The following is a 27931-nucleotide window of genomic DNA, read 5'->3' as shown; positions in this document are numbered from 1 at the left end:
CGCAGGGGAGGGGCCGGCCCCAGGGCTGTCCAGGCGGCCCGGCCCCGTGCCCGCTGCAGGGAGGGAGCACAGCGGGCCTCTGTGCCAGGCGGGCACCACCCCCTGGCCGGCCCCTCCCAGCTGGCAGGTAAGCCTTTACCTGCCGGCCCCGCAGCCAAGCCGCCGGCACTCCAGCGCGCTCCTCGCTCCCAGCTGCGCGCCCAGGACCGCTCCCCGCTCCCCACTCCCCGACGGCGGGGTCCCCCGACAGACAGACGCACCACCTCCCGGCTGCCCCGGCCTCGCGGGCGCCCTCCTCCGGGGCTGATCATTAACCCGGAGGCCTCATAAGGAGCCGGTGGCCTCGGAGCGAGGGACACCTGGGCGCCACCGCAGCCATGGACACTACCGCCTGGAGCCCCACGACCGCCGTCACCGAGGCGCCCCTCGCCCCGCACGAGCGCATCCGCAATGCGGCCGACATCTCCGTCATCGTCATCTACTTCGTGGTGGTGATGGCCGTCGGGCTGTGGGTAGGTGGGGGCCCCGGGACACTGATGGGGAGCGAGGGCCAGCGGGAGGGATGAGGCGGGGGCCAGTGCCAGAGGGGCGTTTGGAGTGGCAGTGCCTTGGAGGCGCTGAAGAGGAGGTCAGGGGCACACACAGGGTGAGGAGAGGTGAGGAGGGGAGCGAGGATGAGCAGAAGGAGAGGGGCGCTGGCCAGCACGGAAGGTGGGCGCCGGGGGCCTGTGCGCATAGGAGGAGGGCAGGGGGAGAGGTGGGGGTCGGCGATGTGAGGGGCAGGAGAGGGCCAGCCTGTGGCTGCAGGGAGGGTCCCCAGGCTTGGGAGGAGGTGACTGCTGTCCTGCCTCTTAGCCATCCGGTTCCGACGGGAGGAGAGAAACTGTAGACAGGGAAGGACACAGCCGCAGGGGCTGCAGGAGTGTGTGTGTGTGAGTGTGTGTGTGAGTGTGTGTGTGTGAGTGTGTGTGTGTGAGTGTGTGTGTGAGTGTGTGTGTGTGTGAGTGTGTGTGTGAGTGTGTGTGAGTGTGTGTGAGTGTGTGTGAGTGTGTGTGTGTGTGTGTGAGTGTGAGTGTGTGTGTGTGTGTGAGTGTGTGTGTGAGTGTGTGTGTGTGTGTGAGTGTGTGTGTGAGTGTGAGTGTGTGTGAGTGTGTGTGTGTGTGTGTGAGTGTGTGTGTGTGTGTGAGTGTGAGTGTGTGTGTGTGTGTGAGTGTGTGTGTGAGTGTGTGTGAGTGTGTGTGAGTGTGTGTGTGTGTGTGAGTGTGTGTGTGAGTGTGTGTGTGTGTGAGTGTGTGTGTGAGTGTGAGTGTGTGTGTGTGTGTGAGTGTGTGTGTGTGAGTGTGTGTGTGTGTGTGTGAGTGTGAGTGTGAGGGAGAGGCAAAGGCAGGCGGATGGTAAGACTGTGTCCTTTTTACACGGATGTAAACTGGGGCTAAAACGGGCTACTTGAGGTCACGTGTCAGGAGCCCTGTCAAAGCTAAACATGAGGATCCCAGCTCCTGGTTGGACGCTTCAGGGAAGCTGAGAGTTCTGAGGAACAGTCAGCCACACCGACCCCTTGGGACACCCGGGGAGGCTTTCAGTCACCTCTGCTTTCTACGATTACTTTAAAAAAGAAATCTTCCTTTTATCAAAAAACAAAAAACAAAACAAACAAAAAAAACAAGACCTGTGGCCACGGCAGAGTTAATGGCCACCCTCCTCTCCCGCCGGCCGCCACCCACAGGAACGCCTTTGCGAGTGGATTTCTGCACATTTAAAAGCACCTCCTCGCCTGGGGCGGGGTGTGCCACTCCGTCACCATTGACATTTCCATACTCCCAGCTGCTGAGAACGAGTTCCTCTGGTTCGGTGTGTCCCCAGAGTCCCGAAAGGGAGCCACCCGCGTTTCCCGCTTCCCGGTGCAGGTGCTGGCTGTCCTCCTCCTCCTCCTCCTCCTCCTCCTCCTCCTCCTCCTCCTCCTCTTCTTTCTCCTCTTCCTCCTCCTCCTCCTCCTCCTCCTTTTCCTCCTCTTCCTCCTCCTCCTCCTCCTCTTCCTCCTCCTCCTCCTCTTTCTCCTCCTCCTCCTTCTCCTCCTCCTCCTCTTCCTCCTCCTCCTCCTCCTCCTCTTCCTCCTCACCCGCTTTCCCACTCCCTCCCTCCAGCCCCTGGGATCCCAGGGCACCAGGCCTTCAGGAGGGGGACACCGGGCAGCCCAGGGAAGGGGCTGGACGAGAACTCGGGTTTTAAGATTCCCGAGGCAATGCTGTCTGCATGACCTCCCCTTTCCCCTTCCTGAGATACGATTTTTTTTTTTTCTGGGACTCTCCCTCCAGGGTCCTTAGCACCACGTGCATTGCTGTGGCCGTGTCCTGGGGACGCTGAATTCCTTCTCTCCTCACATATTTCCTAAAGCGAGGGCCTACGCTTATCTTCATCCTACGCTTGAGTCTCCCCTCTAACCGGCCTGACACAGCCGGCTTGACAAGCTGCCAACACCTCGCTAGAATGCTTGCAGCAAAAACTCTCCCCGGAGGCACCAGCTCCATCTCGGGCTTCTCCGGCTTCTCGGGCTTCTTCTTCCTTGTTCTGAGCTCAGATCCCATGCCCCGGGGCATCTCTCGTTGGGTCTGGCTGTGCCTTGTGTGGCCACACGGAGTGAGTCTGTCCCACTTCACGAATCAGAAGACCACGGGCCACACCGAGTCTTCTCTGCTCCGGGCCCAGCATCCACATTTTTTTTTAAAGCTTCGGAGGTCTGAAGTGCCTTCCTTTTGCTCAATGATATTTTCATTCCATTGAGAAAAAGCCTTGTGGGTCAGCAAGTGTGCTTCTTTGGCTCCCGCGGCTTGCCGTAGTGAGATCTTTCTCTTCTCGTGGCGGACTACACAGGTTTGCAGACTGGGGCCTGGAACCTTCGAGCTTCCTGCCGAGCATCCAGTGCTCATGGAGACGGTGTCTTCCTATGTGGAGGGAGTGGCCAGCGGGGAGAAAGGAGGCAGGGGACACGAGCTGCTAGGCATGCGCCAGGAAGCACCTACCGGATGCTGCACCTGACTGCAGAACATCCGCCAGTGCGTGTGCATATGTGTGTGTGTGCATGTGTATGTGCGCGCGCGTGTATGTGTGTGTATCTTGGAGAAATGGAAGGAGTAGAACCTGAGGGAACTGAGAATCCCATTCATTTAACTTTATTCTGACCATGTAAAATCATGACCACAATCTAGCTAGTGAGCACACCCATTCCCTCACGCGGTGACAGTGTTTTTATGTGGCGAGAGCACTTAGAGTGTACTTGCTTAGCAAATGTAACAATGCCATACAGTATTATGGACTATGCTCACCAGGCTGACCTGAGCTCTCAGAACTTAGTCATCTTGTAACTGAGACTCTGTGCCTTTGACCGAAATCTCTCCATTTCCCCCACGCCCTAGTCTTTTATGTAATGGTAAGTGCAAACGGTGTATTTTTATAACTTCTTTGCTTCCCTTTCTCCCTCCTTCCCTCTCTCCCTTCCTTTCTCCTTCTCTCCTTCCTCTTCCTCCCCCTTTCCCCTTTCTCTTTCCCCTTCCCCTTCCCTTTCTTCCTCTTCTTCTTCCCCTTCCCTTCCTCCTCCTCCTGCTCCTCCTCCTCCTCCTCCTCTTCCTCTTCCTCCTCCTTCTCCTCTCTCTCTCTCTCTCTCTCTCTCTCTCTCTCTCTCTCTCTCTCTCTCTCTCTCTCTCCCTCTTTCTCTCTCCCTCCCTCCCTCCCTCCGTTCCCCTCCCAGTGTTATTGAGGTATAATTCATATACCAAATGGTGCTTTTAAGACCTGACACTTCATCACGCACCTTCAATATGTCTGTAAAAAGGCCCTAAACAGGTCCATGCCCCCTTACCTAACAGAAGCAGACCCAGGTGGAGGGAATTGCTCAAAGCCACACCTTAAGCTCTTTGCAGAGTTAGCACCAGGGCAAGGTGAGCCTCAGTGTCCTTGTCTGTCAAACGTAGGTCCCTCCCTCCTCCATCCGAGTATACTGGAGCCTCAGGGGGTGAGGAACGTGGAAGCATTTCAGAAAGTGAGGTGGGCAGAAGGAAGCAGGAGCTCATGGGGAGGCGTGTCCTTTTGGCTGGCAAGGTCACTCTGCCCTAGTTTTCTATTCAACATTCGACCTTTTCCTCCTCAGGCTATGTTCTCCACCAACCGTGGGACCGTCGGAGGCTTCTTCCTGGCAGGACGGAGCATGGTGTGGTGGCCGGTGAGTTTTCTCTGAAATACTGTTTGCTTCCCTGCGCTGTTCCCCGTAGGAGTCCGTATTCTCCTTGGGTTGGGGTGGCGGTCACTCCTCCTTCCCGCCTTAGACCCCTGAGAATGGGTCTCTGGCTCACCGGGTTTTCCGAGCACCCTCAGTCTCTGGCCGTGGGGGAACAGCCTTACACAGTGATGGTTGGAGACAGAGGAAGAGAATGCACAGGCAGGGGGCGAAGAGGAGCAGAAGGAGCACGCGGACCGAGGAGATTTGGGGTAAACCCGAGCTTCCACTTCTGAATCTATAAAATCAGGGTGGCCATTTTTGCCTCCCAGGAGTAAATGAGAAGTGGACGCCTCTTATGAGCTAAAACTTACTAAATGGTAGCTCCTTTTTGCTACTGTAAGTCCCAGGGAAGAAAGACCTTATCTGTCCTATGGAGGGAGCTTAAAGCAGTGATGGGAACAGGGGAGGCCCTTGGGACATGTTAGGTAAATGGATGGAAGAGGGTTTTGTAACCTTAAGAGGCACTTTCCCTGACACTTGTATGTGGGCAGAACTATTCCAGTCAAAGCACATGGAGGGAGGGGGAGGAGAAACGGGGAGGTCCCGTCTGTGCTGTCCGCACGGGGCTCTGGCTGGCTTGTCCGTTCAGTCCAATGACCATTTGGTTCCAGAGTTCTCACCAAAATGGCTGGTTGACCAAATTGGCTACGTTGTGCCATTCCTCGGGCTTGGGATACAGGCAAGAGTGGCTGGTGAGAGGCGGGGCAATGAAACATAGATACAAGGAGAAGAGGGGACCGCTGGGACTTGGTTGGAGGAAGAGAAATAAGAAAGGAAGGTCATCGTGTTGCGTAGCACCGGGAAAAGTTGCGAGGCGATCATGCCACGTCTGGCCTTCCGTTGTTTCGGGGTGGATTTTAACCATTGGTGCTTGGAATTCCCCTGACATCCCTTTTGCTTTATCCTTAAGGAGTTAGCCCCACCCAAGGCAGGCAGGGCTCAGTGATTTGTGTGCGATTTCTAAGACCGTTGGGAAGAGGCTGATCTCTGTGTGTGTGGGGATCCCTTACGGGGGTCCCTCCTGACACCACGTGTGCGTAGAGGCGAACATATTCCGATGCCTCCTCTCTGTTCTCTGTCAGGGCGTTTGTCTTCTCCCGCTTTGGGCTTTGGTGATTTCCTAAAGGCAGCTCAGTCCACAAAGGGCCAGACAAGCCCGGGACAGTCCCTCCAGAACGGCTCTGTCCAATATGGGAGCCACGAATCACACTGGCTACTTATTTATTTATTATTGTTTTATTTATTTAAAAATATTTTTATTGATTTCAGAGAGGAAGGGAGAGGAGGAGAGCGAGAGCTAGAAACATCAATGATGAGAGAGAATCCTTGATCGGCTGCCTCCTGCACACCCCCTACTGGGGATGGAGCATGCAACCTGGGCATGTGCCCCCACCTGGAATGGAACCATGACCTTCTGGTTCATAGGTGGATGCTCAACCACTGAGCCAGGCCGGCCTGGATGGCTATTTAAATTAAAATTACAATGAGATAAAATTAAACATGTATTCCTAAATCCCAGTAGCCATATTTCAAGCGCTTCACAGGTGTGTGTGTGTAGAGAGGCTGATTTCTGTGGTGGGTCCCTCATGGATGGTCTATCCTGACCACAATGGACAGTGCAGATCTAGAACACGTCCAGCGTGGTAGAACGTTCTAGTGACAGAGGCGCTCTACAGGTGTCAGAGCCACGGCTGGCATGAAACCCCAGTGGGCCTGAGGGTTTGCGGAATGAGATGGCTAAACAGAACCCTGAAGTTTACTTTGATAATTTTGAACACAGTGTGCCCCCACCCCCATCGAATACTTCCGTGTCCTCGCTGCAGTAAACCTGCCAAGTGCTCATCCAGTCCCCCTTTTCTCCTCCTGACCCCTCCCCCCATGATGACGGAATTGTTGGGGAGAAGATCGTAGCTTCCAATCTCTTGGGGGAAGCCAATGAGGGGGGAGCATGGGGGAGAACCCCCCCTTAGGAGACGTGCATTTTGGGCTGGGCCTGGGACCACCTCACACCTGCATCGGCAGTGAGGACTCTTCCCGAGAGGACCCAGGTGTGGGTCTGGGCTGGGAGTGGTTTGGTGAGAGGAATTAGTCCCACCCAAGGCAGGCAGGGTTCAGTGGTTGGTGTGGGGTTTTCTGTGAGTGGTGCTTTTCCTTACTCATGTCTCAGTACTGAGTGATCGCAACCCACAGAGAAGCATTGCGTCATTCTTCTTTTGTGCAGAGCTCACTGCTTCCTTGATGAGGCTGAAATTCAACTTTTCTTCTCCCAACCATGATTTGCATCTACGTAAGGGGTCATGAGGTGGCATTCCTGTTTCTAAACCTGCCCACGTATCGGATTCACCTGGGTGTGTTTCCTAAAGACAGAGATTCCCTGGGCTGCATCCCAGACCAATTTAGGAAAAGCAGGAACCTGGAAGGCTTGGGTCGTCAGCCATGAAAACAAGGCAGGAGGCAATCACAGCTCCTGAGGTCTGCAAAGGGATTGGGCAGAGGAGAGGCCAGGTGGGGAGCCTTGGGGACTGTGAAAGGATCGGTTGTAACCGGTAACAGGTGAAGAGCCAGGAGCGATGGGTGAAGACCCTGTTCCTCAAACACGGATGAGGCACAGAGAGAGAGAAATGGCTTGTGCCTTGGCCCGGGATCGGCGTGAGAGACAATTGGAGAGGAGGAGCAAGAACGCCAGGGCTGGGCTCCTGGAGGAGTCAGCTTACACCGGGAGCCAGCCAGCCAGCCAGCCAGCCAGCCAGGCCCACAGTGGCCTGAGTCACAGCCAACCCAGTAACATGAAACCGCAAAACCACGAAGCGATACCTGTCATCGCTGTGGGCTGGTTTGCGGTTCCGGGATTCCCTTGTTGGTGGCACCTTTAACCAGCAGCTGCCTGGGAACGGTGCTGTATCGATTGTCTGGAGATGTGAGAGATGTGAAAGCAGAGTGCGAGCCTGGAAGGGGAAATCCCCCTGTATCCCCCTTATTACAGGGCCCCAGGGACAAAGCCAATGGAGGACTCTTTAGCTCTTGTCTTTGTTTGAAGGACTGTCACATCACCTATTTGATTTTTTTTTAAGTGATCACTTTCTTTTTTTATATTTTATTGATTTTTTTACAGAGAGAAAGGGAGAGGGATAGAGAATTTGAAACATCGATGAGAGAGAAACATCGATCAGCTGCCTCCTGAACACCCCCTATTGGGTATGTGCCCGCAGCCAAGGTACATGCCCTTGACCGGAAGCGAACATAGGACCCTTTAGTCCACAGATGGATGCTCTATTCACTGAGCCAAACCAGTCAGGGTTGCCTATCTGATTGAATCCAGCAAGAATGATGATTAACCCCACGAGTTGCCCAAGTTCACACAAGCTAATGCCAGAGCTAGGGCTCTCTCTGTTCTTCTGGTTATTCAGGTCCCTTTCTCCTTAGCCTTTTGAGATGGAAATCTATGAGACCAATAGGTATGGTCCAAAGGTTTGTCTGAAAACCAAGACATTCTTTCATTGAGTGCTGACCCGAGACCCCCATGGAAGCTTTCTCTGAGGGAAGAGGACAGCTTCACACACTCTTAAACTCTCTTGAGTAACATGCATCTCACTGTAGCTTTAAGTCTCTAAAGTCTAACGATCCCATCCAAGTTCAGCCACATAGGATGCTACCAGAGTGGCCACTGGCCATCCTGGAAGAGCCTAAGCAGGCCTGAGACCTAGTGGGCGCTCCCCAAGGAGAGAGGAAGAATGGGAATAAGACAAATGGTCATAGAAGAGGCAGAGACCTCACCAGGGAGCCAGGCTCAGGAAGGCATAAGACAGACAAGTACTTGGCCTTCATTAGCCTGGGTGGAGGTGAGTGCAAGCCCAGGTGGCCCTCCCTTCCAGCTCTGCTTGCTTTCCATTTGCAGGTAGTTATGTGTGCTTTCCTTTCCCCCTGGCTGAGCCTGTTTTTTTTTTTTTTTCTCTCTCTCTTAAAAAATATTTTCATTTATTTCAGAGAGGCAGGGAGAAGGAGAGAGAGAGAGACAGAAACATCAGTGATGAGAGAGAACCATTGATCGGCTGCCTCCTGCACGCCTCCACTGGGGATCGAGCCTGCAACCCCGTTAGGAACAGAATGGTCAGACGCCTGAGGTGAAAAGGAGTTGGGGATTCTGGAGGAACTGAGGGGGACCAGTGTGAGGGAGAGACCATGCATATCGATTAGTTGATGCCTCAAGTGGTTGATGATTGCAAAGGTGAGCTCATTGGAATGGGTGCGATGAGCCTCCTTGACCTATAAATGCCAATGGACAGCCTTATCTGCCTTTTGTGAAAGTAACCTGAGGGAAAAGACACGTTGGCCGTGGTTTCCTGATTTCTTGCCTCTTTGGTTCTTTGGAGCAAGGAGAGGTGTTGGTGAAGATAATGAGTGAAAGGCACCCATTGTCCATGGGGAAGGTGAGGGGGGGCAGATGGGAGCTGATGTAGAGTAAACAGAGATTATAATGTGTCTGGAACAGGGCCTGTGTCTAAATATTTACCCGAATCCCAGAAATAAAATAGCCCTTCTCCTCTGTCCCAATCCTGGAAGTGTGATTCATTGAGAGATGGCAGACATGGCAGACATGCAGGCATGTGCTGTTCTGTTTTTTTAATCTTTACCAGAGAGAGAGAGAGGAATAGAAAGAGAGAGAGAAACATTGATGTGAGAGTGAACATCAATTGGTTGCCTCCCACATGTGCCCCGACTAGGGAACAAAACCACAACCTGGGTATGTGCCCTGACTGGGAATCAAACTTGTGACCTTCTGGTGTACAGGCCATGCTCCAACCAATTGGGTCATGCCTTTCTAACTCTGTTTTTATGTTTCCTATCTTTTTGTTGAACTTCCCACTAAGTTCATATACTCTTCTCCTAAGTTTATGGAGCATCTTTAAAACCAGTGTTTTGCACTCCCGAGCATCTAGCACATTGCTTGTCTCCATTGCGTTGAGTTCTTTTCCTGGAGTTTTGTTCTGTTCTTTCATTTGGGACATGTGTCTTGGTCTCCTCATCTTGGCTGCCTCCCTCTGTTTGCTTCTATGTCTTAGGTAGAGCTGCTATGTCTCCTGGCCTTGTTCGAGTGGCCTTATGTAGTAGGTGTCCTGTAGGGTCCAGTGGTACAGTTTCCCTGTTCCCTGAGCAGGGCAATCCAGGTGTGCCCCCTCTCCCGATCCCTCTCCCATGCGAGCTGGGTACACCCTCCCGCTATAGTTCAGCCTTGATCGCTGTTGATACATCCATGGCATTTACCCACAAGGCTGAGTGGCTACAAGGACTGGCTGTGCCCACCATGGAGGATCACTTACGCCAGTGGGGCTTTGTTCTTCATTGTGGACTGAAGCTGTCCACATGGTGTGCTGGCCCTGGGGGCCTCCTGGGACTTTCAGGCCAAGGTCAGCCAACGTGCGTTAGGCAATTCTTGACTCCTGGGCTAGTGGTGGAGTGTACACAGGCTGTTACTTTCCTGAGGGTATGGGAGTAAAAATAAAATTAATGTGTAAACTTGAATTACTTTCTTCCTCTGGGCTATGGCTTTGCTTTCACTCGACAATGAACGGTTGACCTTAGTCATTTCCAAGATAATTCTAGCATAGGATGCCTGGGTTAAGATGTCTCTTTTATATTTCCTGACACACAAAACAAAATTTTAGTTAGTGTTCAATAACATCTTCATGCCTTTTCCTATAACCCTCTCCCCCTGCCAAGAAACAGGTAACTTCCCGGCATGGTTTGTTCCCAGGTCTCAGGCTGTGTGAGTGACTCGAAGACAGCTCTGGAGTTGTCCTTTTTTGTTAAAGGTTTTAAAAAATTGTGTTCTGGTGGGAAATGGAGGCAGTAGAATGTGATTGTGAATTCCCTAAAGTCAAAGGAGAACACAGTCTTCTCGCCTTTTGTGATGCCACATCGTGCTATCTGCCCATTACACCACGCTCGCTATCAAACAAACCTGTTGGGTTTGGTTAGACTCTGCTCATCTTCCACTGTGACGGCAAAACCATCCGAATGCTTGTAATGCCTGAGCCCCACAGGGGGTGAGAAAGGCTGGCGGAGAAGTTAGAAGCAAGGTCAAACTGAATTTTAGATCCAGCCTGCAATCCTGTGTTCAGAAGGAATGTGGGAGGAGATGACAGAGAAGAACACGCCACTGGGCGAGTCCCTGGTTGGGGCACGAACGTGGGTGAGGGGTGGGCTCAGAGAGTGTTTTGGGAAATCAGGGTGATGAAAGCATTGTCAATGAGCTCCCGTCAGAGGGAGGGCTAGTGTGCGGACCTGGCGTGGGAGAGCAGATGATAAAGCAATGGGTGTCTGTGTGTATTAGCTTGCAGGAGCTGCCATAACAAAACATCCCAGACTGGGTGGCCTACACAACAGAAACGTATCTCTCCCCTCCCTCATCCCACAATTTGGAGATTATAAATGCACAATCAAGGTGTTGTTAGGGTGGGTTTCTGGTGAGATGCCTCTTTCTGGCTTGTCGATGGCTGCCTTCTCTCTCGGGACTCACCTGGCCCCTTCTGTGGGCGCATCAAAATTAGAGATCCACCCTTATGACCTAATTTTACCTTAATTGCCCTCCTACAGACCCTATCTCCAAATATAGTCACATTGGGGATTAGAGGGCTTCAACACATCCATCTTGGGGCCACATAATTCAGACCAAGATAGTGTTCATTGCAGTTCTTGTAAATTGCCTTGGACGGTGGAGTGATTGTCCTCTTGTAGGGGAGGAAGGAACTGATTGAGGGCCAGCTGAGTGTCAGTCATGACTGATTCATGATTTTTTTTTTTTCTCCTGTACAACCCTTCATGAGCGTAGACTGAAGTTCACAGGTGTTAGGATCACCCAGATAGTAAGAGCTCAAGAAAGCACCCAAACTCTGATTTCTAAGCGCATGCCGCCATGCCAGAGAGGGGACTTCCATGGAGACCTTGCTGAATTCCTAAGGACTCTGTCTTTAAACTTGGAGTTGCCCAGAAGCCTGTGTGGCAGGTCCATTTGGGGGTCTGGGAGGGTCTCTGAATAGGGAAGAGACGTGATCCGAGTTGTGCTTCGGGGAGGTGACTGGCCATGTGTGGGAGTGTGGGTGTGGGTGACTGGTGACCATCTAGAACTTGTTGCCACGAAACTGTTGAGAGATAATGACAGCCAGCAAGGGCCATATAAAAAGTGCTAGATTTTGCAGAAACCAGTTTGGCTCAATGGATAGAGTGTGGGCCTGCGGACTGAAAGGTCCCGGGTTCTATTCCAGTCAAGGGCATGTACCTTGGTTTCGAGCACATTCCCAGTGGGGGGGTGTGCAAGAGGCAGCTGATCGATGATTCTCTCTCATCGATGTTTCTAACTCTCTATCCCTCTCTCTTCCTCTCAGTAAAAAATCAATAAAATATATTTAAAAAAAAATAAAAAAGTGCTAGATTCCCATGACATTGTGAGGTCAGAGTCAGGCTTTGGTAAATGATTGAGTGCAGGCCATGGGCAAAGGGAGGGAGTCCAGGAATAGGGAGGCCAAGGAGAACAACTGGGAGGACCACAGTGCCCCTGATGGAAATGAAATGCATTTGGGGGTACCCAATTCATCGGGTACCCCAAAGCTCTCCTGGCCCCCATTCCATCAGGGGGTGAGAAGGTACCTCCAGAAAGCCTGTAACTGCTTAGAGTCCAATGCACCTCTTGGGGGGATGTTGGGGAGGACTTCTTGAACTTGAGGCTAATCTAATGCAGTTAATCATTACTGGTAATTATGCCCTTAATAGTACATTAGGCTTAATAATTTATCAAGTGATAAATGAAGAGATAATGGGTCGGGACAGGCAGGCTGCTTGTGTAAGGGAAATTGGATTGAAGTGGATTATCCTCACCAAGCTTTGAGGAGAAAAAGGTGGATCTCTAAACAGCCTGTTTTCCTCCCAGTCTCTCCTTCCTCCTCTCTTCTTCCTCCTCCTTCTTTTTTCTCCTTTCTTTCCTCCCCTTTATCCCCCTCCTTCTCTCCCTCTTTTTTCTTTTCCCTGAACATACAAAACATTTAAAAAATATTTTTATTGATTTTTTTTTTTTACAGAAAGGAAGGGAGAAGGAGAGAGAGTTAGAAACATCGATGAGAGAGAGACATCCATCAGCTGCCTCCTGCACACCCACTATTGGGGATGTGCCCGCAGCCAAGGTACATGCCCTTGACCGGAATCAAACCTGGGTCCCTTGAGTCCGCAGGCTGACGCTCTTTTTCACACCCTGAGAATGCCACTTACAGGCAATTTATTTCTTGTGCAAATTTTACTTGGCCCTATTCCTTTAGCAAAGGAAAGCATGCCTTCGTTGCACAACACACTTTGAAGTACAGATGACTAAAGGTTAAAACTCTTCAGGGGCACTAACCAAAGACATAGTTCCCCTTTCTTCATGAATGTGTCCGCCCACGTACTCAAGTCCCCAATTTGGAGTGACCCTTAATGGCTCTTTCCATCACTTCCCACAGTGACCCATCAACAAGGCCCCTCAACTTTGTTTCTGAAGCAGATCCTGATCTCTGCCATTGTCTTTGTCTCTCCTGCAGCCACTCTCATGGTTTCTCTTGTCTCCCTTGTCCCCAACACTGCTACACTTTCCACATCCTTGAGAGCAATCTTTCGAAAGCAAATTAGCCCTACTTGGTTTGGGTCAGTGGAGAGAGGGTTGGCCTGCGGACTGAAGGGGCCCGGGTTTGATTTCAGTCAAGAGCACGTGCTCAGATTGTGGGCTCGAGCCCTAGTAAGGGGCGTGCAGGAGGCAGCTGATCAATGATTCTCATCATTGATGTTTCTACTTATCTCTTCCTATCCTTTCCTCTTTGAAATCAATAAAAATATATTTAAAAAAATAAATAAAAAGCAAATTAGATCCTGTCCCTACCCAGTGGCTTCCCATCACACTTGGAATAAAATCTACACTTCCTATCCTGGCTTGTTAAGACCTATGGGATGTATCCCCACTTAGCTTTCCAGCCTCATCCCACACCACCCTGCTCCTTGGCCACCACACTGCGGCCACTCTGACCTTGGCCCTGCTTCTCCACCATGATGACCTTCCTGCTCCGAGGTCTTTGCTTGGCTGAAATGATCTCAGAGTGGCTGACTTCCGGGGAGGCCCGGTGGGTTGTGGGCTTTCTGGGTTTTCACTGTTGTGCATTGGGCTCACAAAGGACTCCCAGACAATCTGATTTGGGGAGACAGCCTGCCGGCCCTTCCTTTAATGCTTCCCTTTTCCTCTTCACTATTGTTACCCAGGTCCCCAAGTCATGCTCTTGGCCTGCCTCTGCTCTTCCCTGTCCTCCTCTTGGCTGACCCGTCTCTTCTCTCCTTGCCTCGCCCCTGAGTGTCCCAATGGGGCACCGAGTCCTCACTCTCCTCGATCTTTGTGTTTCCAGATTGGAGCGTCTCTCTTCGCCAGTAACATCGGAAGCGGCCACTTCGTGGGGCTGGCCGGGACGGGAGCAGCAGCAGGCATCGCCACCGGGGGCTTTGAGTGGAACGTGAGTAGCATCAGAAACCCTTGTCTTGGCGCTGGAAGGAGCCCTCGCCGGCAGGCAGCCGGGTGGACCTGCGCGCAGAGGCAGATGCTGTAGGTGTCAGGGACCCTCTCCCCGCCGCCCTGCGGTGCAGATGAAGGAGCAGCCCAGCGTCAGGGCCCAGGGTCCGCTCCCCTTCCACCAGAGCAGCGCGAGAAAGCCACGGAGAAGAAGGCAACAGTGGTCCTTTCTTCTCTTAAAGAGCCAAGCACTCCTCTACCCTTCCCGCCATATTGGAGGCTTGGAAATGCTTATCACCAGATCCCCATTGTTATTATTAATTTATTTTTAATTTCTGGAAAAGGGAAAAGGAGTTGCGATGTCACTGGGCAGTCCCTAGGGGTCCCCTTCACGGTTGCTCAGCGACCATTCCCCTGGGCCAGCCAGGCAGCAAAGACCTCCCCATCTCCGATGGCCACCCAGGGAGCTGTCCTCAGAGCCCAAAGAGAAGCCGCTGGGGGATTGTTCTGCAGTGGCTGGGGTCCCCCAGGCGGTGTGATCTGACTCCATTTCTTTTTTGGTTCTAGGCCCTGATTTTGGTGGTTGTGCTGGGCTGGGTGTTTGTCCCCATTTACATCAAGGCTGGGGTAAGTATCCAATGCATGTGTGTGTGTGTGTGTGTACACACACACTCCTGACACCTTGATCACACTTCTGACCTCACTCTGGCTGGCAGTGACCTCCCTTACACCCCATGCAGGTGGTGACGATGCCAGAGTACCTGAGGAAGCGATTCGGAGGCAAACGGATCCAGATCTACCTCTCCATTCTGTCCCTGTTGCTCTACATTTTCACCAAGATCTCGGTGAGTCCACTGCCGCCCCATCATGTAGCCCGTCTCCCTGTCAACCTGGAGCTGCAGGCCCCATTTCCAGAGCTGGGACTCCTCAGGGGTTGGCTGGCCATGGAGGTGTATTTAAGAACTGGACAGAGCTCTGGGCGGACACACTGGAGCAAAATATGTATTCCTTCTTCACCTCACCTTTCCTTCCTCAGAAGTGTGCAAGTCAATTTCTTTGGACGGCAAAGCAAAGCAAAGCAAAAGACTCAGGAAACCGCGGAAGTCCAGAGTCTTGGGTTTCTTTGAGTAGATTCCCAGGAGTGGAATCCATGGGTCACTAGGCAGCTCCATTTTTAATTTCTTGATGAAGTTCCATACTGCGTTCCACAGTGGCCGTACCAATCTGCATTCCCACCCACAGTGCACACGGGATTAATTTTTCTTCACAAGTTGTTTGTCTTTCTTTCTTTTTTTTTTGCTGTTGAGTTGAAAGAGTTTTTATATATTCTGGATAGCAGACCCCTATCAGATGTATGATTTGCAAATATTTCCTCCTGTTCTGTAGATTGCCTTTTCACTTTATTAAATAATATAGATTTTATTGATTTTTTTTTCCAGAGAGGAAGGGAGAGGGATAGAGAGTTTGAAACATCGATTAGAGAGACACTTCGATCAGCTGCCTCTTGCACATCCTCTACTGGGGATGTGCCCAAAATCAAGGTACAGTACATGCCCTTGACCGGAATAGAACCTGGGACCCTTCAGTCCGCAGGCCAATGCTCTATCTACTGAGCCAAACCGGTCAGGGCTCACTTTCTTGACAGTGTCCTTTGGTGCACAAAAGTTTTAAACCTTGACGGAGTTCATTTTATCTACTTCTACTTTTGTTGCTCATGCTTATGTCGTCACTGAATTCACTGATTGTGTGACACCCAAAAGAACCCATTGACAGAGCCGAGGTCCTAAGGTTGACTCCTGTGTTAGCTCCTTAGAGTTTGAGTCTCTGCTCTTCCATGTAGGTCTTCGATCCATTTTGAGTTAATTTTTGTGTGTGATGTAAGGTAGGGGTCCAACTTGATTCTTTTGCATGTGGATATCCAGTTCTACCGGCACCACTATGGTTTTTTTTTTGAGGAGACTATCATTTCCCCAAAGAATGGTCTTGCATGTATGTTTTTTCACACAACTCATTGAAAACCTGCTCTGCCCATGGGCTTTGCCTTGGAGTTGGGACTGATGCCCAACTTCCTGCTTCAAACTTTGACTCCCCTGACTGGTAGCTCTGTGCTTTCCCTGCCAAAGGGATGATTCTACCTCCTCCATTTTTTTTTTTCCTTCCCTCCTTCAGGGTTAGTTTCCAGTTACAGTCCTATTTCATTAGAGATCAGTGTGCAGACACTGCACTGGGAAGTGCTGGGGGGAGGGGATAGAGAAACCAGCCTTCCTGAGGCCTGAGGGACAGCGATGGGAGAGGAGGAAAAGAAATGGAAGCGGGCAGGGTGGGGAGGTCACCCTGAACTTGGTGAGGGCGCAGTTCCTTGGCTCCGCCTATGAGCTGTCACCTGTTTAATGAGCTCGTAGAGCACGGCACTTGAACTCCCCTTCTCAGGAGCAAGGTTTCTCCGAGTCCACAGTTCAAGCGGGTGGAAGTCTGTTGACGACGGTTGCTATGGAGAGGGCACTCTTTGCCCTCATGGCTAGCAGAGGGGTAGTCCTATAAAGACATGGAGTAGCCAACCTCACTCCCTGCCTTCCCGAGCAACTCAACTCACCTGTGGCTCAGGTTACTCATTAAACCTTCCTGGACGTGGGGGCCCCCAGGTAACTGAGGGGCGGCATCCCTCAGCTCCGGTCCTGATGGAGCCCGTTCCCTAACAGTCAGCTTTTTTCTAAATTCTGCTTTTACATAGGGCTTGGTGTAGGATGTTCCCGCCCTGGGTGATTTCTGGGGCTCCTTAATGGCGTTCGGGGTCCCAAGGGCAGAAGGAATTCCTCCCTGAAGTTAGGAGTAACTCACGGGAGGAAGAATTTGTCTTACCTTTTCCCCCTCTTTATGAGGGAGTTTTCCTTAGGATTCTTTACCTGCCCTGTTGGCTGGAAGGAGAGTACGTATTATCAAAACCAAGGTTTCTATTAGCCCAACACTTCTCACAAGTGTTTATAGACGTTGTTTATAGCTTATCGTAGGAGTTGCGTGTTACTTATTTGTGACTACTAACAGCCAGGCAAATATTAATGAGGCTATCACAGTGTCCTATGGTGCGCTGTCATAAAGCATGACACATTAACCACTCTGGAAAATAAACCAATCAAGGGTGTTTGAAATGGCAGCAGTAATCTTGGAGTATTTACATTTTTTGCTCACTGTGCTCATTAGCTAATCTACGGAATCATACTTAACAGCATTCCACTGAAATCAATGAACGGAGCCCTTCAGGGGAGATATGGAGCTCTGGGGCGGGGGGTGGGAGGTGGGTAACCTTGGGATCGATCACTCATCACAGTTTCAAGTGGCCCACTGTGGAGAAGCACGGCTAAGGGGCAGCTGGGGCCTCCTCAATGGTGGTTCTTCCCCACTTCCGGCTACTGAGGGTTATTCATTTATTTTAAAAATATATTTTGATTGATTTCAGAAAGGAAGAATGTAGGGAAGAGAGAGATAGAGAAGTATCAACAATGAGAGAGAATCATGGATCGGCTGCCTCCTGTAAGCCCCACACTGGGATCGTGGATGGAGCCTGCAGCCTGGGCTTGTGCCCTGACTGGGAATCGAACCTAGACCTCCTGGTTCATAGGTCGATGCTCAACCACTGACATGGAGAGGCACGATGTTTTACCTGGTCACTCGGGCCTATGGTGGCAGCGCTGGGGTTAAAATCCAGGCCCTTTCACCAGCAGCCCTGAGGTGGTGGTGGTTGGTGGTAGGGAGTTCTCTTTCTAAGTCACCATGATTCTCCCTGCCTCCTGCTTCTGCCTCTTCTCCTCCACCAGGAGCTACAATGACGTTAGGTCCCCCGGGGCTAGAGAATTGGTAGGGGACCCAAGGCACAGGGTCCTCTCGGGGGAGGAGGTCATGTATTCACACGTAGGCTTGGAGTTGGTGTGAGACTAGTTCTCAGATGGCGGAGAGGCAGGGAACAGGAGATTTGATTGGTGGGAACCCACGTCACTGGAGGGTCCTGAGGAGCTGGGAGGAGGCAGAGTGGGGAAGATAAGAACAGAGAGCCCGTTTTCCAGGGCTCTGAATGATGGCCGTTTACATGTCCTGAAATACATTCGGTCTCATGCAATAAAACACTTCGTCCATTGCATCTACGTGAAGTCTAGTTTCTTTCCTACCTAGAGACAGGAAAGGATTCACCTAGGGTATGTTGGAGATGCCAGAAAAACTCCTTTTGGGTGACTCCAGCGCCCTCTGTTGGTTTACATGAGCCACTGCACTGTCCCGCCAGGTAGAAGGTTCTCTGTGTGGCTAAATGAAGCAGGGAGGAGCAAAAGGACTGTTTCAAGAACTGCAGCCAGCTGGTCTCTCTCACCCCTAACTCACCTCTCCTCTCCTTCCAGGCAGACATCTTCTCTGGGGCCATCTTCATCAACTTGGCCTTGGGCCTGGATCTGTATCTGGCCATCTTTCTCTTATTGGCCATCACCGGCATCTACACCATCACAGGTGAGTTATTCACGTGACTTGACTCAAGCGCAGTCCAGGGTTAGGCGCTCGGGAACGAGGAAAGGGAGGAGGGAACTAGCTGTCTTCTCTCGGGGGAAAGAACTACCGCTGAGCCACACCGGCCGGGCCAGATGCTCTTTCTTACTACTGAGGAGCCATCTCCAGGCTTAAAAGGATCACCGGGAGCTCTCCCTCCTCCAATAGGGAGAAACATTTCTTTTCTTTTTTAAAAAAATTATATATATATATATATATATATATATATATATATATATATATATATATAGTTGATTTCCACAGAGAGGAAGGAAGAGGGATAGAGAGTTAGAAACATCGATGAGAGAGAAACATCGACCAGCTGCCTCTTACACATCCCCCACCAGGGATGTGCCCGCAGCCAAAGTACATGCCCCCAACCGGAATCAAACCCGGGACCCTTCAGCCCGCAGGCTGACGCTCTAGCCCACATGTGTCAAACACAAGGCCCGCGGGCCAAATCCAGCCCGCCAGGCCTTGCAATGTGGCCCGCACCGCGCTGTCATCACTGCACTCCGCTGTCAGTTTATGACATTGTCAGTTTATGACTGTTCAGTAAACCATTCGGCCCCCGATTTAGGCTGGATTTTAGATTTTGGCCCCTTCTCTGATTGAGTTCGACACCCCTACTCTAGCCACTGAGCCAAACTGGTCTCGGCAGGGAGAAACATCTCTCCTTTCCTCAAGGTCTTCCCAGCATTTCCGTGCCGGAGTGGAGATGTTGGATCATGCTGGGTAGCAGACTGCTGTCACAGGACAACAGGAGGCAGGAAGGAGGAAGGGGAGGCGGGTGACTGAGGGCTGTGTTCACGCGGTGTGCAGAGCGGGGCGGGGGGCAGCAGTGGGCGCGGGAGGCAGGCTGCCTGGTTGCTCTCCTGCGGGAGGTCGGATACACTGTCTCCTTGCCCGCACAGGGGGCCTGGCGGCTGTGATTTACACGGACACCTTGCAGACGGCCATCATGCTCGTGGGGTCTTTCATCCTGACCGGGTTTGGTGAGTGGGGCTGAGGAGGCGGGGGTGAGAGGGAAAACAGAGTTTTTGAACCTGGTTCCCAACCAAGGTCTTTCTTCCAACAAGTCAAGGGCCTTCCCTGTGCGACGATGCCCATGGGTGGAGTCCTCTCACAGGTCATTGCTTTGGAGCCTCAGGGTAGTCCCTGAGGAAGCCGGGCAGGGACAACGATGACAAAGCCGAGGCCCAGAGGGTGACCTGCCCGAGGCTCTGGCTGGGGGGGCGGGCCCTCTCGGTTTCTCGGGCCTCCCCAGGAGGCAACTGCTGTGAGGGGGGGAGAGAGATCCTGGATGCTGATTTTTGTGACTGATGTTTTTTCCAGCTTTTAACGAAGTGGGAGGGTACGAGGCCTTCATGGAAAAGTACATGAAGGCCATCCCGACCAAAGTTTCTGACGGGAACATCACCATCAACAAGGAATGCTACACCCCCAGGAACGACTCCTTCCACATCTTCCGAGACCCCCTCAAGGGAGACCTGCCGTGGCCTGGCCTCATCTTCGGGCTGTCCATCCTCGCCCTGTGGTACTGGTGCACAGATCAGGTACCCACAGCGGATGTGCAGGGGGGGACGAGCAAGGTCTCCGCTGGTGCTGCAGGAAAGCCTGTCTGTCTGTTAGTCTATCTGTCTGTGGCTTGTGGGGTTGGGGTCGCGGAGCCTTGGTAACATGGGAGTGCCGGGCCGAGCACCCAGGACGTGGGGGAGGGGAGCTGGGGTGGCCGGAAGGCGCCAGGACCTGCACCTCACCCGGCCCTCCCTGCAGGTCATCGTGCAGCGCTGCCTGTCCGCCAAGAACATGTCCCACGTGAAGGCGGGCTGCGTGATGTGCGGGTACCTGAAGCTGCTGCCCATGTTCCTCATGGTGATGCCGGGCATGATCAGCCGCATCCTGTACACAGGTGATGCCGTCTGCTGGGCTCCGTGGCCACTCTCCCCCGTTCCTGGCTCTGAGCCGCTTTGAAAGCTCTGTAGCTCCCTGATGCTGCTCCTCCTCCTTCTTCTCCTCCTCCTCCTCCCCCTCCCCCTCCCCCCTCTGCTCCTCCTCCTCATCCTCTTCCTCTCCCCCCTCCTCTTTCTCCACCATCACCTCTTCCTCCTCCTCCTCCCCTTCTTTCTCCTCCTCCTTCTCCTCCTCCTCCTTTCCTCCTCCTCCTTCTTTTCTTTCCCTGCATTGCCAAGTATTATTGATCTCCCTCTAGACAGTGAGAAACTTGAGGTCACAGAACCCACAGAATTGCCTTCCCTGGTTTTTGCAAATCCTCTGAAGTCATGATAGGCCTGCAGCTGTAGCTTCTTCCAGCTGATACCGTGTTTCCCCGAAAATAAGACATCCTCCGAAAATAAGACCTAGCGCAACTTTGGGAGAAAAAATTAATGCAAGACACTGCCTTATTTTCGGGGAAACAGGGTAGCTGCTCACTGCTTGCTCAGGCCCACACAGGCTGTGGAAGGTGTACGACGTCCTTAATATCAGGACTCCAGCTCTTCTCAAATGGCCCACTGCTCCGAACCCTGCTTCCCAGGCCATCTCCTTGAAGGAGCCCCGAGTTTGCACTTTGCTTTCTAGGGTGATAGATTCCTTCTTGGTCCTTTCTTGGCCTCTCAAGCATTGCCATCGCCATTGCGTTTTGTTTTTTTTAGTTTTTTTTTTTTTTTTTTAATATTTTTATTGATTTCAGAAAGGAGGGGAAAGGGAGAGAGATAGAAACATCCACGAGGAGAGAGAATCACTCAGTGGTTGAGTGTTGGCCCATGAACCAGGAGGTCACGGTTTGATTCCCGATCAGGGCACAGGCCCAGGTTTCGGGCTCCATCCCCAATGTGGAGCGTGCAGGAGTCAGCCGACCCACGATTCTCTCTCATCACTGATGTTTTTATCTCTCTCCCCCCCTCTTTCTACCATTCTCTGACATCAGTGAAAATATACCTTTAAGAAAGAAAGTGAATCTTGAACGTATTTCCCTGCCGTGTTGCTCGCTGACATGGCTCTTCATCTCTCTCCAGAAAAAATTGCCTGTGCCCTCCCCTCGGAATGTGAGAAATATTGCGGCACCAAGGTTGGCTGTACCAACATCGCCTACCCGACCATGGTGGTGGAGCTCATGCCCAACGGTGAGATTCATCCCCACCGGCGTGGTCTTTCCTGGGGGGCTGATTGGGCTCGGGCTTCTCGTGGATTCCGTGGGCCTTCTGGGCAAGGTCATGTCCATGCCTGAAGGTCAGTAGGGAAAGTCTCATTCCAGGTGTCCTCGGTTTTTGAGTAGGTCTTACCTTGTGCCAAGGAGGCATAGGACTAGGTTGGCTCTCAGACCTGGCACTTGTCTGTTGTCAGCCACACAGCAACTCAGTGTCTGGCTTGTATAATTCTGCTCAAGGCTGGAATTGAGGAATTTGAGATGGTCTTTAAAAACAAAAACAAAGACTAGATGCATGACCTTGGGCAAACCATTTGGATTCAAATTCTATATAAACACAGGAGTAATATTTAACTATTCCACTTAGCTGGGCTGCTTATTAATTAAGGTTGCAATTAGTAAGAGTCACATGCTCCTTTATTTTACTTATTTATTTATTATTTAAAAAATATTTTATTGATTTTTTTTACAGAGAGGAAGGGAGAGGGATAGAGAGTTAGAAACATTGATCAGTTGTTTCCTGTACACTTCCTACTGGGGATGTGCCTGCAACCAAGGTACATGCCCTTGACCGAAATAGAACCTGGGACCTTTCAGTCCGCAGGCTGATGCTCTATCCTCTGAGCCAAACAGGTTAGGGCACATATTTATTTTTTTTGTTTATCCTTGCCAGAGGATATTTTCCCATTGACTTTTAGAGAGAGTGAAAGAGAGAGGGAAAGACAGAGAGAAACATCGATGTGAGAGAAACACATTGATTGGTTGCCTCCTGCATACGCCCTGACCAGGACCCAGGCCAGAAAGGAACCTGCAAACCAAGGTACATGCCCTTGGTTGGAATTGAACGTGGGACCCTTTGGTCTGTAGGTTGGCCCTCTATCCACTGAGCCAAACCGGCTAGCGCAAATCCTAGTTTGAGTATTTCTGCTATGTCATGGATCTTTTGGGTTAGAGATCTTATAAAAGTCCACTCAGATGGAAACACACACACACACACACACACACACACACACACACACACATCACTACCGCCACCACCATCATCCAACTGCAAAGTGTTAACCTCATACATATTTTATTCCTACCTTCTTGTTGACTGCTGTGGGTTTCCAATAAAATGCAAAGCCACAGTCCATCCCTTAAAATGTCTGGCTTTTCGGGAGAGATAAATCCAAGGCCAACCGTGACATGAGTTCAGAAAGCAAACACACACTGAGTCCTCCCACGTTCCAAGCGCTTAAGAGCTGAGGTGCTGTGTGCACCACTCGGGACCCCCTTCTCTTCCAGGGCTGCGAGGCCTGATGCTGTCCGTCATGCTGGCGTCTCTCATGAGCTCCCTGACCTCCATCTTCAACAGCGCCAGCACCCTCTTCACCATGGACATCTACACTAAGATCCGGAAGAGAGCAAACGAGAAAGAGCTCATGATCGCAGGAAGGTCAGTGAAGCTCCCACCTGCCCCGACCAGGGAAGCTGGAATCATCGTAGGGTTCTCTCAAGCCAGGGAAGGCGGCAGATGCTTTGGGGAGCGTGGGTGCACCCCCTGTGGCCAGTTTACATTTTCCTTCTAGTGGACCATTTGCATAGTAGCCTTTCAGTGTATAGACTATGCACTGAGTGGCCAGAGGATTATGCGTTCAGAGATCATCATCATCTGGCCACTCGGTGTGTGTGTATTTATTCACGTCGAGCCAGTTGTTGACACTCTTGCGGGGGCTCTGCTTTCAGAGTGTTCATCCTGGTGCTGATTGGCATCAGCATCGCCTGGGTGCCCGTCGTGCAGTCCGCACAGAGTGGGCAGCTCTTCGACTACATCCAGTCCATCACCAGTTACTTGGGACCTCCCATCGCCGCAGTCTTCCTGCTCGCTGTTTTCTGCAAGAGAGTCAATGAGCAGGTAGGTGGCATTTGTGTGCGGCCGGGAAGGCCCTTCCTGGTGCAGAAACCCCCACCCGGATGTGCTTGCTCTGGGGGAGGGATTCTGCTTCCCACGCTCTCCGGAGGGAATGGGTATGAGTGCTCTGGCTTCAGAGGGCCTGGTGCTGTCTTCTCTCCCACCTCTCTTCTCCTGCCTCTGTCGCTCCGGAGTGCACAGCCGTCTTGGGTGTTCAGCTGTTGGTAACCCACGGCTTTCTTTCCCCAGGGAGCCTTCTGGGGCCTGATCATAGGGTTTCTGATCGGGGTGTCCCGCATGATCGCCGAGTTTGCCTACGGAACCGGAAGCTGCATGGAGCCTAGCGAGTGCCCCACCATTATCTGCGGCGTGCACTACCTGTACTTCGCCATCATCCTGTTTGTCGTGTCCATCATCATCATCCTCCTCGTCTCCCTCTGCACCAAGCCCATTCCCGATGTGCACGTGAGTACCCACTCGGGAAACCGGCGCTGTCCTTGCATCACATGTCCGGGCTGCGGCGCCCCTCTTGCTGGCCCTTGCTCAGGGAGACATCTCACACTCACATGACTACACCGTGCGTCCTTGCCAATGGTGTCGCGCAGAAGCACACAGGACGGAAGCTCAGGGTGCCGGCTGTGCGGTCTCGGCATGTGTCTTCAGCTACAGTCCCATCCAGCGGGTCTTCTCTGAATCATGCTCCCCAAGGGACAGCTCAGGGGCAAGGGTGTGAGGTCACTAGGGCAGGGGCAGGGCTACACTGGCTTAGATGCCCATGCCCCAGATAGGAACTTATATTTTTTTTCTTTTTAAAAAAATATATGTTTTTTATTGATTTTTTTTTTTTTTTATAGAGCGGGAGAGGGACAGAGACTTAGAAACATCGATGAGAGAGAAATATTGATCAGCTGCCTCCTGCACACCCCCTACTGGCAATGTGCCCACAACCAAGGGACATGCCCTTGACCGGAATCAAACCTGGGACCCTTCAGTCCGCAGGCCGATGCTCTATCTACTGAGCCAAACCAGTCAGGGTGGAACTTACATTTCTTGTAATAGTTCCATGGTCAGAACTTCCAGGGGTCCCAGCAAAGGGCATCCCTGGTTACAAAATCACTACACTCAGGGGAATCTGAAGTATGATTTACCCTTCATTTTTTTCCTAATTAAGCCCATAGAATTCAAAAGAAATTTTGAGCAATAGAAAAGTCCAACTGATTTAAGACTTCAAAAATGGCAAGTACCCATCTTTAGCTCTAGATGTCGCCCTTGCTTTAGGGTATGTTCACAGCTCTCCCGATGCAGGTGGAGATGACCAATGATAGGCCGTTTTCACCAGAAGCAATATAGCCTGGTAACCCAACACAGCTGGCATTCTAACTCTTCCGGGTTTCCAAGGAACAGAGCAAGATCATGTTTGTCCATAGAAGAAGACAAGGGGTTTGTTAACCCATGTCAATAGAGAGGGTGCCTCCAGTTCCTCCCGATTCTCAATGGCTCAGGATTCTACAGATTCCCTCCCCATACTATGACAAACACACGTAGATGGTACAACCATATGACCTTATGCGGTTGGTCTGGACTGATGGATGTCTAATCTTGTTTCCCAGAACCAGTGCCAAGAGGAACCAATTCATTTCTCATTGGCAGCAAGCGTTCATTCATTCAAACCATTTATTTCTGTAGTCAAGGCATCGTCTTAGCCTCCGAATATGCGTCGTATGCTACAGGGGCTAATGTGTACACGTCTGTGATGGACACCTAAGTTCCTGACATATTTAGATAAAACGCTGTGGATGGGAACTGCAATCTATTGTAGGTTCTTATTGGTCCTGAGAGGCCACATGCCCTTTTCTTTCTTGATCTCCCTGCTCCTTGGCCCGAGACGCTGTTGGGATCTCCCTGTTGACGTGCTCTGCTTCCTCCACAGCTCTACCGCCTGTGCTGGAGCCTGCGCAACAGCAAAGAGGAGCGGATCGACCTGGATGCCACCGAGGAGGATGTCGTTGACGAAGCCCCAGAGGAGACCTTTGAAATAGGTGAGTGCCTCCATCAAAGCCCAGATCGCTCTCCTGGGGCGGAGCGGGGGGGAGGGGGGGGTTGTGGGGGCGCGGGGGGGGGGCGATGGGAGCTGGGGCGGGGGAGGTGTGAGAGGAGTGAATGGGTTCTGGGACATCTGCTCAAAGCTTGCATGTGCAGAGGAGGAGGTACGGAATATCTTACTCTAGTCTAGTGTTTCATTTTGGCACCACGTCATCCTTTAAAGAAAAGATAATGCAAGTATAATGCGTCCAAATTTACCGATGAGTAAAATGAGACCCAGAGACTTTCTGGAATATTTTCCGCAGAGGGCAAGGTCTTTTACAAACCAAACTTAAAAAAAAAAAAAAAAGTATGTATATGTTTAAAAACAAGCAACACACAAAGTTCTACCTTAACAAGTAAAAATGGACCCACTTCCATTACTTGGCCCAGAGGTGACCACCATTGAGAGTTTTTTTTATCCACCAGAGAATTAAAAAAAAATATATATTTTTATTGATTCTAGAGAGGAAGAGAGAGAGGGAGGAAGAGAAAGAGAGAGAAACATCAAGGATGAGAGAGAATCGTCGATCCGCGACCTCCTACACGCCCCACACTGGAGAGTGAGCCCTCAGCCCCGGGCCTGTGCCCTGACTGGGAATCGAACTGTTACCTCCTGGTTCATAAGTTTATGCTCAACCACGGAGCCACGCCTTTTAGTTCCTCCTGCTTCCATAGCCAACCATTCCTTTACTCCTTTTCCCTGACACAGAAGCTCCCGAGGAGAAGAAAGGATGCTGCCGGAAGGCCTACGACCTGTTCTGCGGCCTGGACCAGCAGAAGGGCCCCAAGATGACCAAGGAGGAGGAGGCAGCCATGAAGCTGAAGCTCACCGACACGTCCGAGAAGCCGCTGTGGCGGACCGTGGTGAACATCAACGGCATCATCCTGCTGGCCGTGGCCGTCTTCTGCCACGCCTTCTTCGCCTGAGCCCCGCCCTCGGCCGCCAACCGAGGAGACCAGACTGCTCCCTCTGCCCCCCGCCCCCCCAGTCCCATCCTGGGGTGTTGGAGGGAAACCAGGCAGTTGTAAATTGTGTCCAGTCCCGTCGATAAATGTGTGCATGTGTCTTTAGAGGAGAGCCGGGCCAAGGCAACAAGTGTGCTGTGAACCTATGCCTTGGAGGCCAGTGTGACACAGGCGGCGGTACACAGCATGTCAGAGCCGTGGAAGGAAGTCTGCTCGCGGATGGGAGTGCAGGCGGAGAACCAGAATCCTCCAGATGCGGCGGGGGCACGCCCGTCTCAGGCCGATGGAGCGTGCCCACGTTGTTTGTGGCTCTTGACTGTTCATTTCCAGAGGTGTGGCCTCCCCGGTCCCTGCCACTTTCTCTATCGGAGCCCCCTTACCCTTTTTTCTTTTTTTTCTTTTTTTAAAGAAAGATTTCACTCTCCATCAATACCCCTGTCAAGTTATTTTTTTGGTGCAAGAAAAGCCAACCCGATAAACTGATCAACTCATGGAAGCCGAATTTGTGTGTGGCCTGAATGACTAACAGGGGCATCCTTCATGCACACATGCTCTGTTTTTGGGTTCACCCTTTCCTGTGGCTGCACCAAGTACACCCTGTAGTGACTGTACATGCCTTCCAGAGGCCTCTTCCTCATGATGTGTGTGTTGACATACTTCGAAGTTGACTCTGTGTCATGTCCCACAGCAAATGTGCCTCGTGTGTGTGTGTGTGTGTGTGTGTGTGTGTGTGTGTTTGGGGGGGGGAGGCAGAACCCACCATCTCAAAGCCACCACGCTGTCCTGAACTACTGAGACACTTAGCCTGAGATCCTCCTCCCCGTGAGTTCACGTGACCACAGCCCTTACTCTTTCCAGTCGTCTAGACCGGCCATCACCCATTGACCAAGGTTAGGGTGGGAGCGGAGTATATTTCCTGTTGAACGTGTTTGTGTCCCAGAGAGGTTTTAAAAGGCAGCGACTTTAAATAGAATTCTTTCCATCCCGCCTGTGAAATCTCCACTAGATGGCAATAGAGTCTTTGACCGTAAAGAAAAGGCCCTGATGTTAGCGTGGACTGATCTCAGGCGAGCTTGGAGGAGAGCTGTGGTCTCGGGCTCCCTGGGGCTGAGAGTGGTCCCCCTAAAGCTGGGAAGGGGAGAGGGAAGCGTGGAGAGTTCCACGTGGCTAGCGTGGCTCAGCGCACGTGGCTTCGTGTGGAGTGTGTGGCACTGTTGAGGTTGGAGAGGGTACAGGGCCAGGATCGATGATGGCTGGTGGACAGCGTGGCCACACGAAGCATCTCGGTTGTCTTGGAGCCTGAGCCTGGCTTTGCCAATGATTTGCCGTGTCTATTGTGATAAATTATTTTGTTTCCACTGTGTATTGTTTTCTCTTTGGGGAAAAAAAAAAAAGGGAACCTTGGTGCTTATCGATCTACCTCCCTCCTCTGGGTGTGACGAGGTCACGTGGAAGCGGGGATGGGCGGTCCATCCAGGAGAGATGCCGTACGGGTGTCCTATCACACTGCATCTGGTCCCCCAA

General features: G+C 51.7%; 1 protein-coding gene across 1 annotated transcript; it reads left to right on the top strand.

The window, feature by feature from the left end:
- Nucleotides 1-141: 141 nt before the first annotated feature.
- Nucleotides 142-27786, top strand: SLC5A1 (solute carrier family 5 member 1). Its single transcript, XM_084867345.1, has 15 exons — nucleotides 142-512; nucleotides 4145-4216; nucleotides 13687-13791; nucleotides 14355-14414; nucleotides 14528-14632; nucleotides 18173-18278; nucleotides 19229-19309; nucleotides 19650-19870; nucleotides 20091-20226; nucleotides 21332-21439; nucleotides 22750-22900; nucleotides 23191-23359; nucleotides 23606-23821; nucleotides 25287-25395; nucleotides 26151-27786. The coding sequence occupies exons 1-15, from the start codon at nucleotides 378-380 to the stop codon at nucleotides 26366-26368; spliced, it is 1992 nt and encodes a 663-aa protein (XP_084723471.1). The 5' UTR covers nucleotides 142-377; the 3' UTR covers nucleotides 26369-27786.
- The last annotated feature ends 145 nt before the right edge of the window (nucleotides 27787-27931 follow it).

Source organism: Pipistrellus hanaki, assembly GCF_964339955.1.
Source record: "Pipistrellus hanaki genome assembly, chromosome: 19".
Lineage (NCBI taxonomy): Eukaryota > Metazoa > Chordata > Mammalia > Chiroptera > Vespertilionidae > Pipistrellus > Pipistrellus hanaki.
This window is presented reverse-complemented; position numbering and strand designations above follow the sequence as displayed.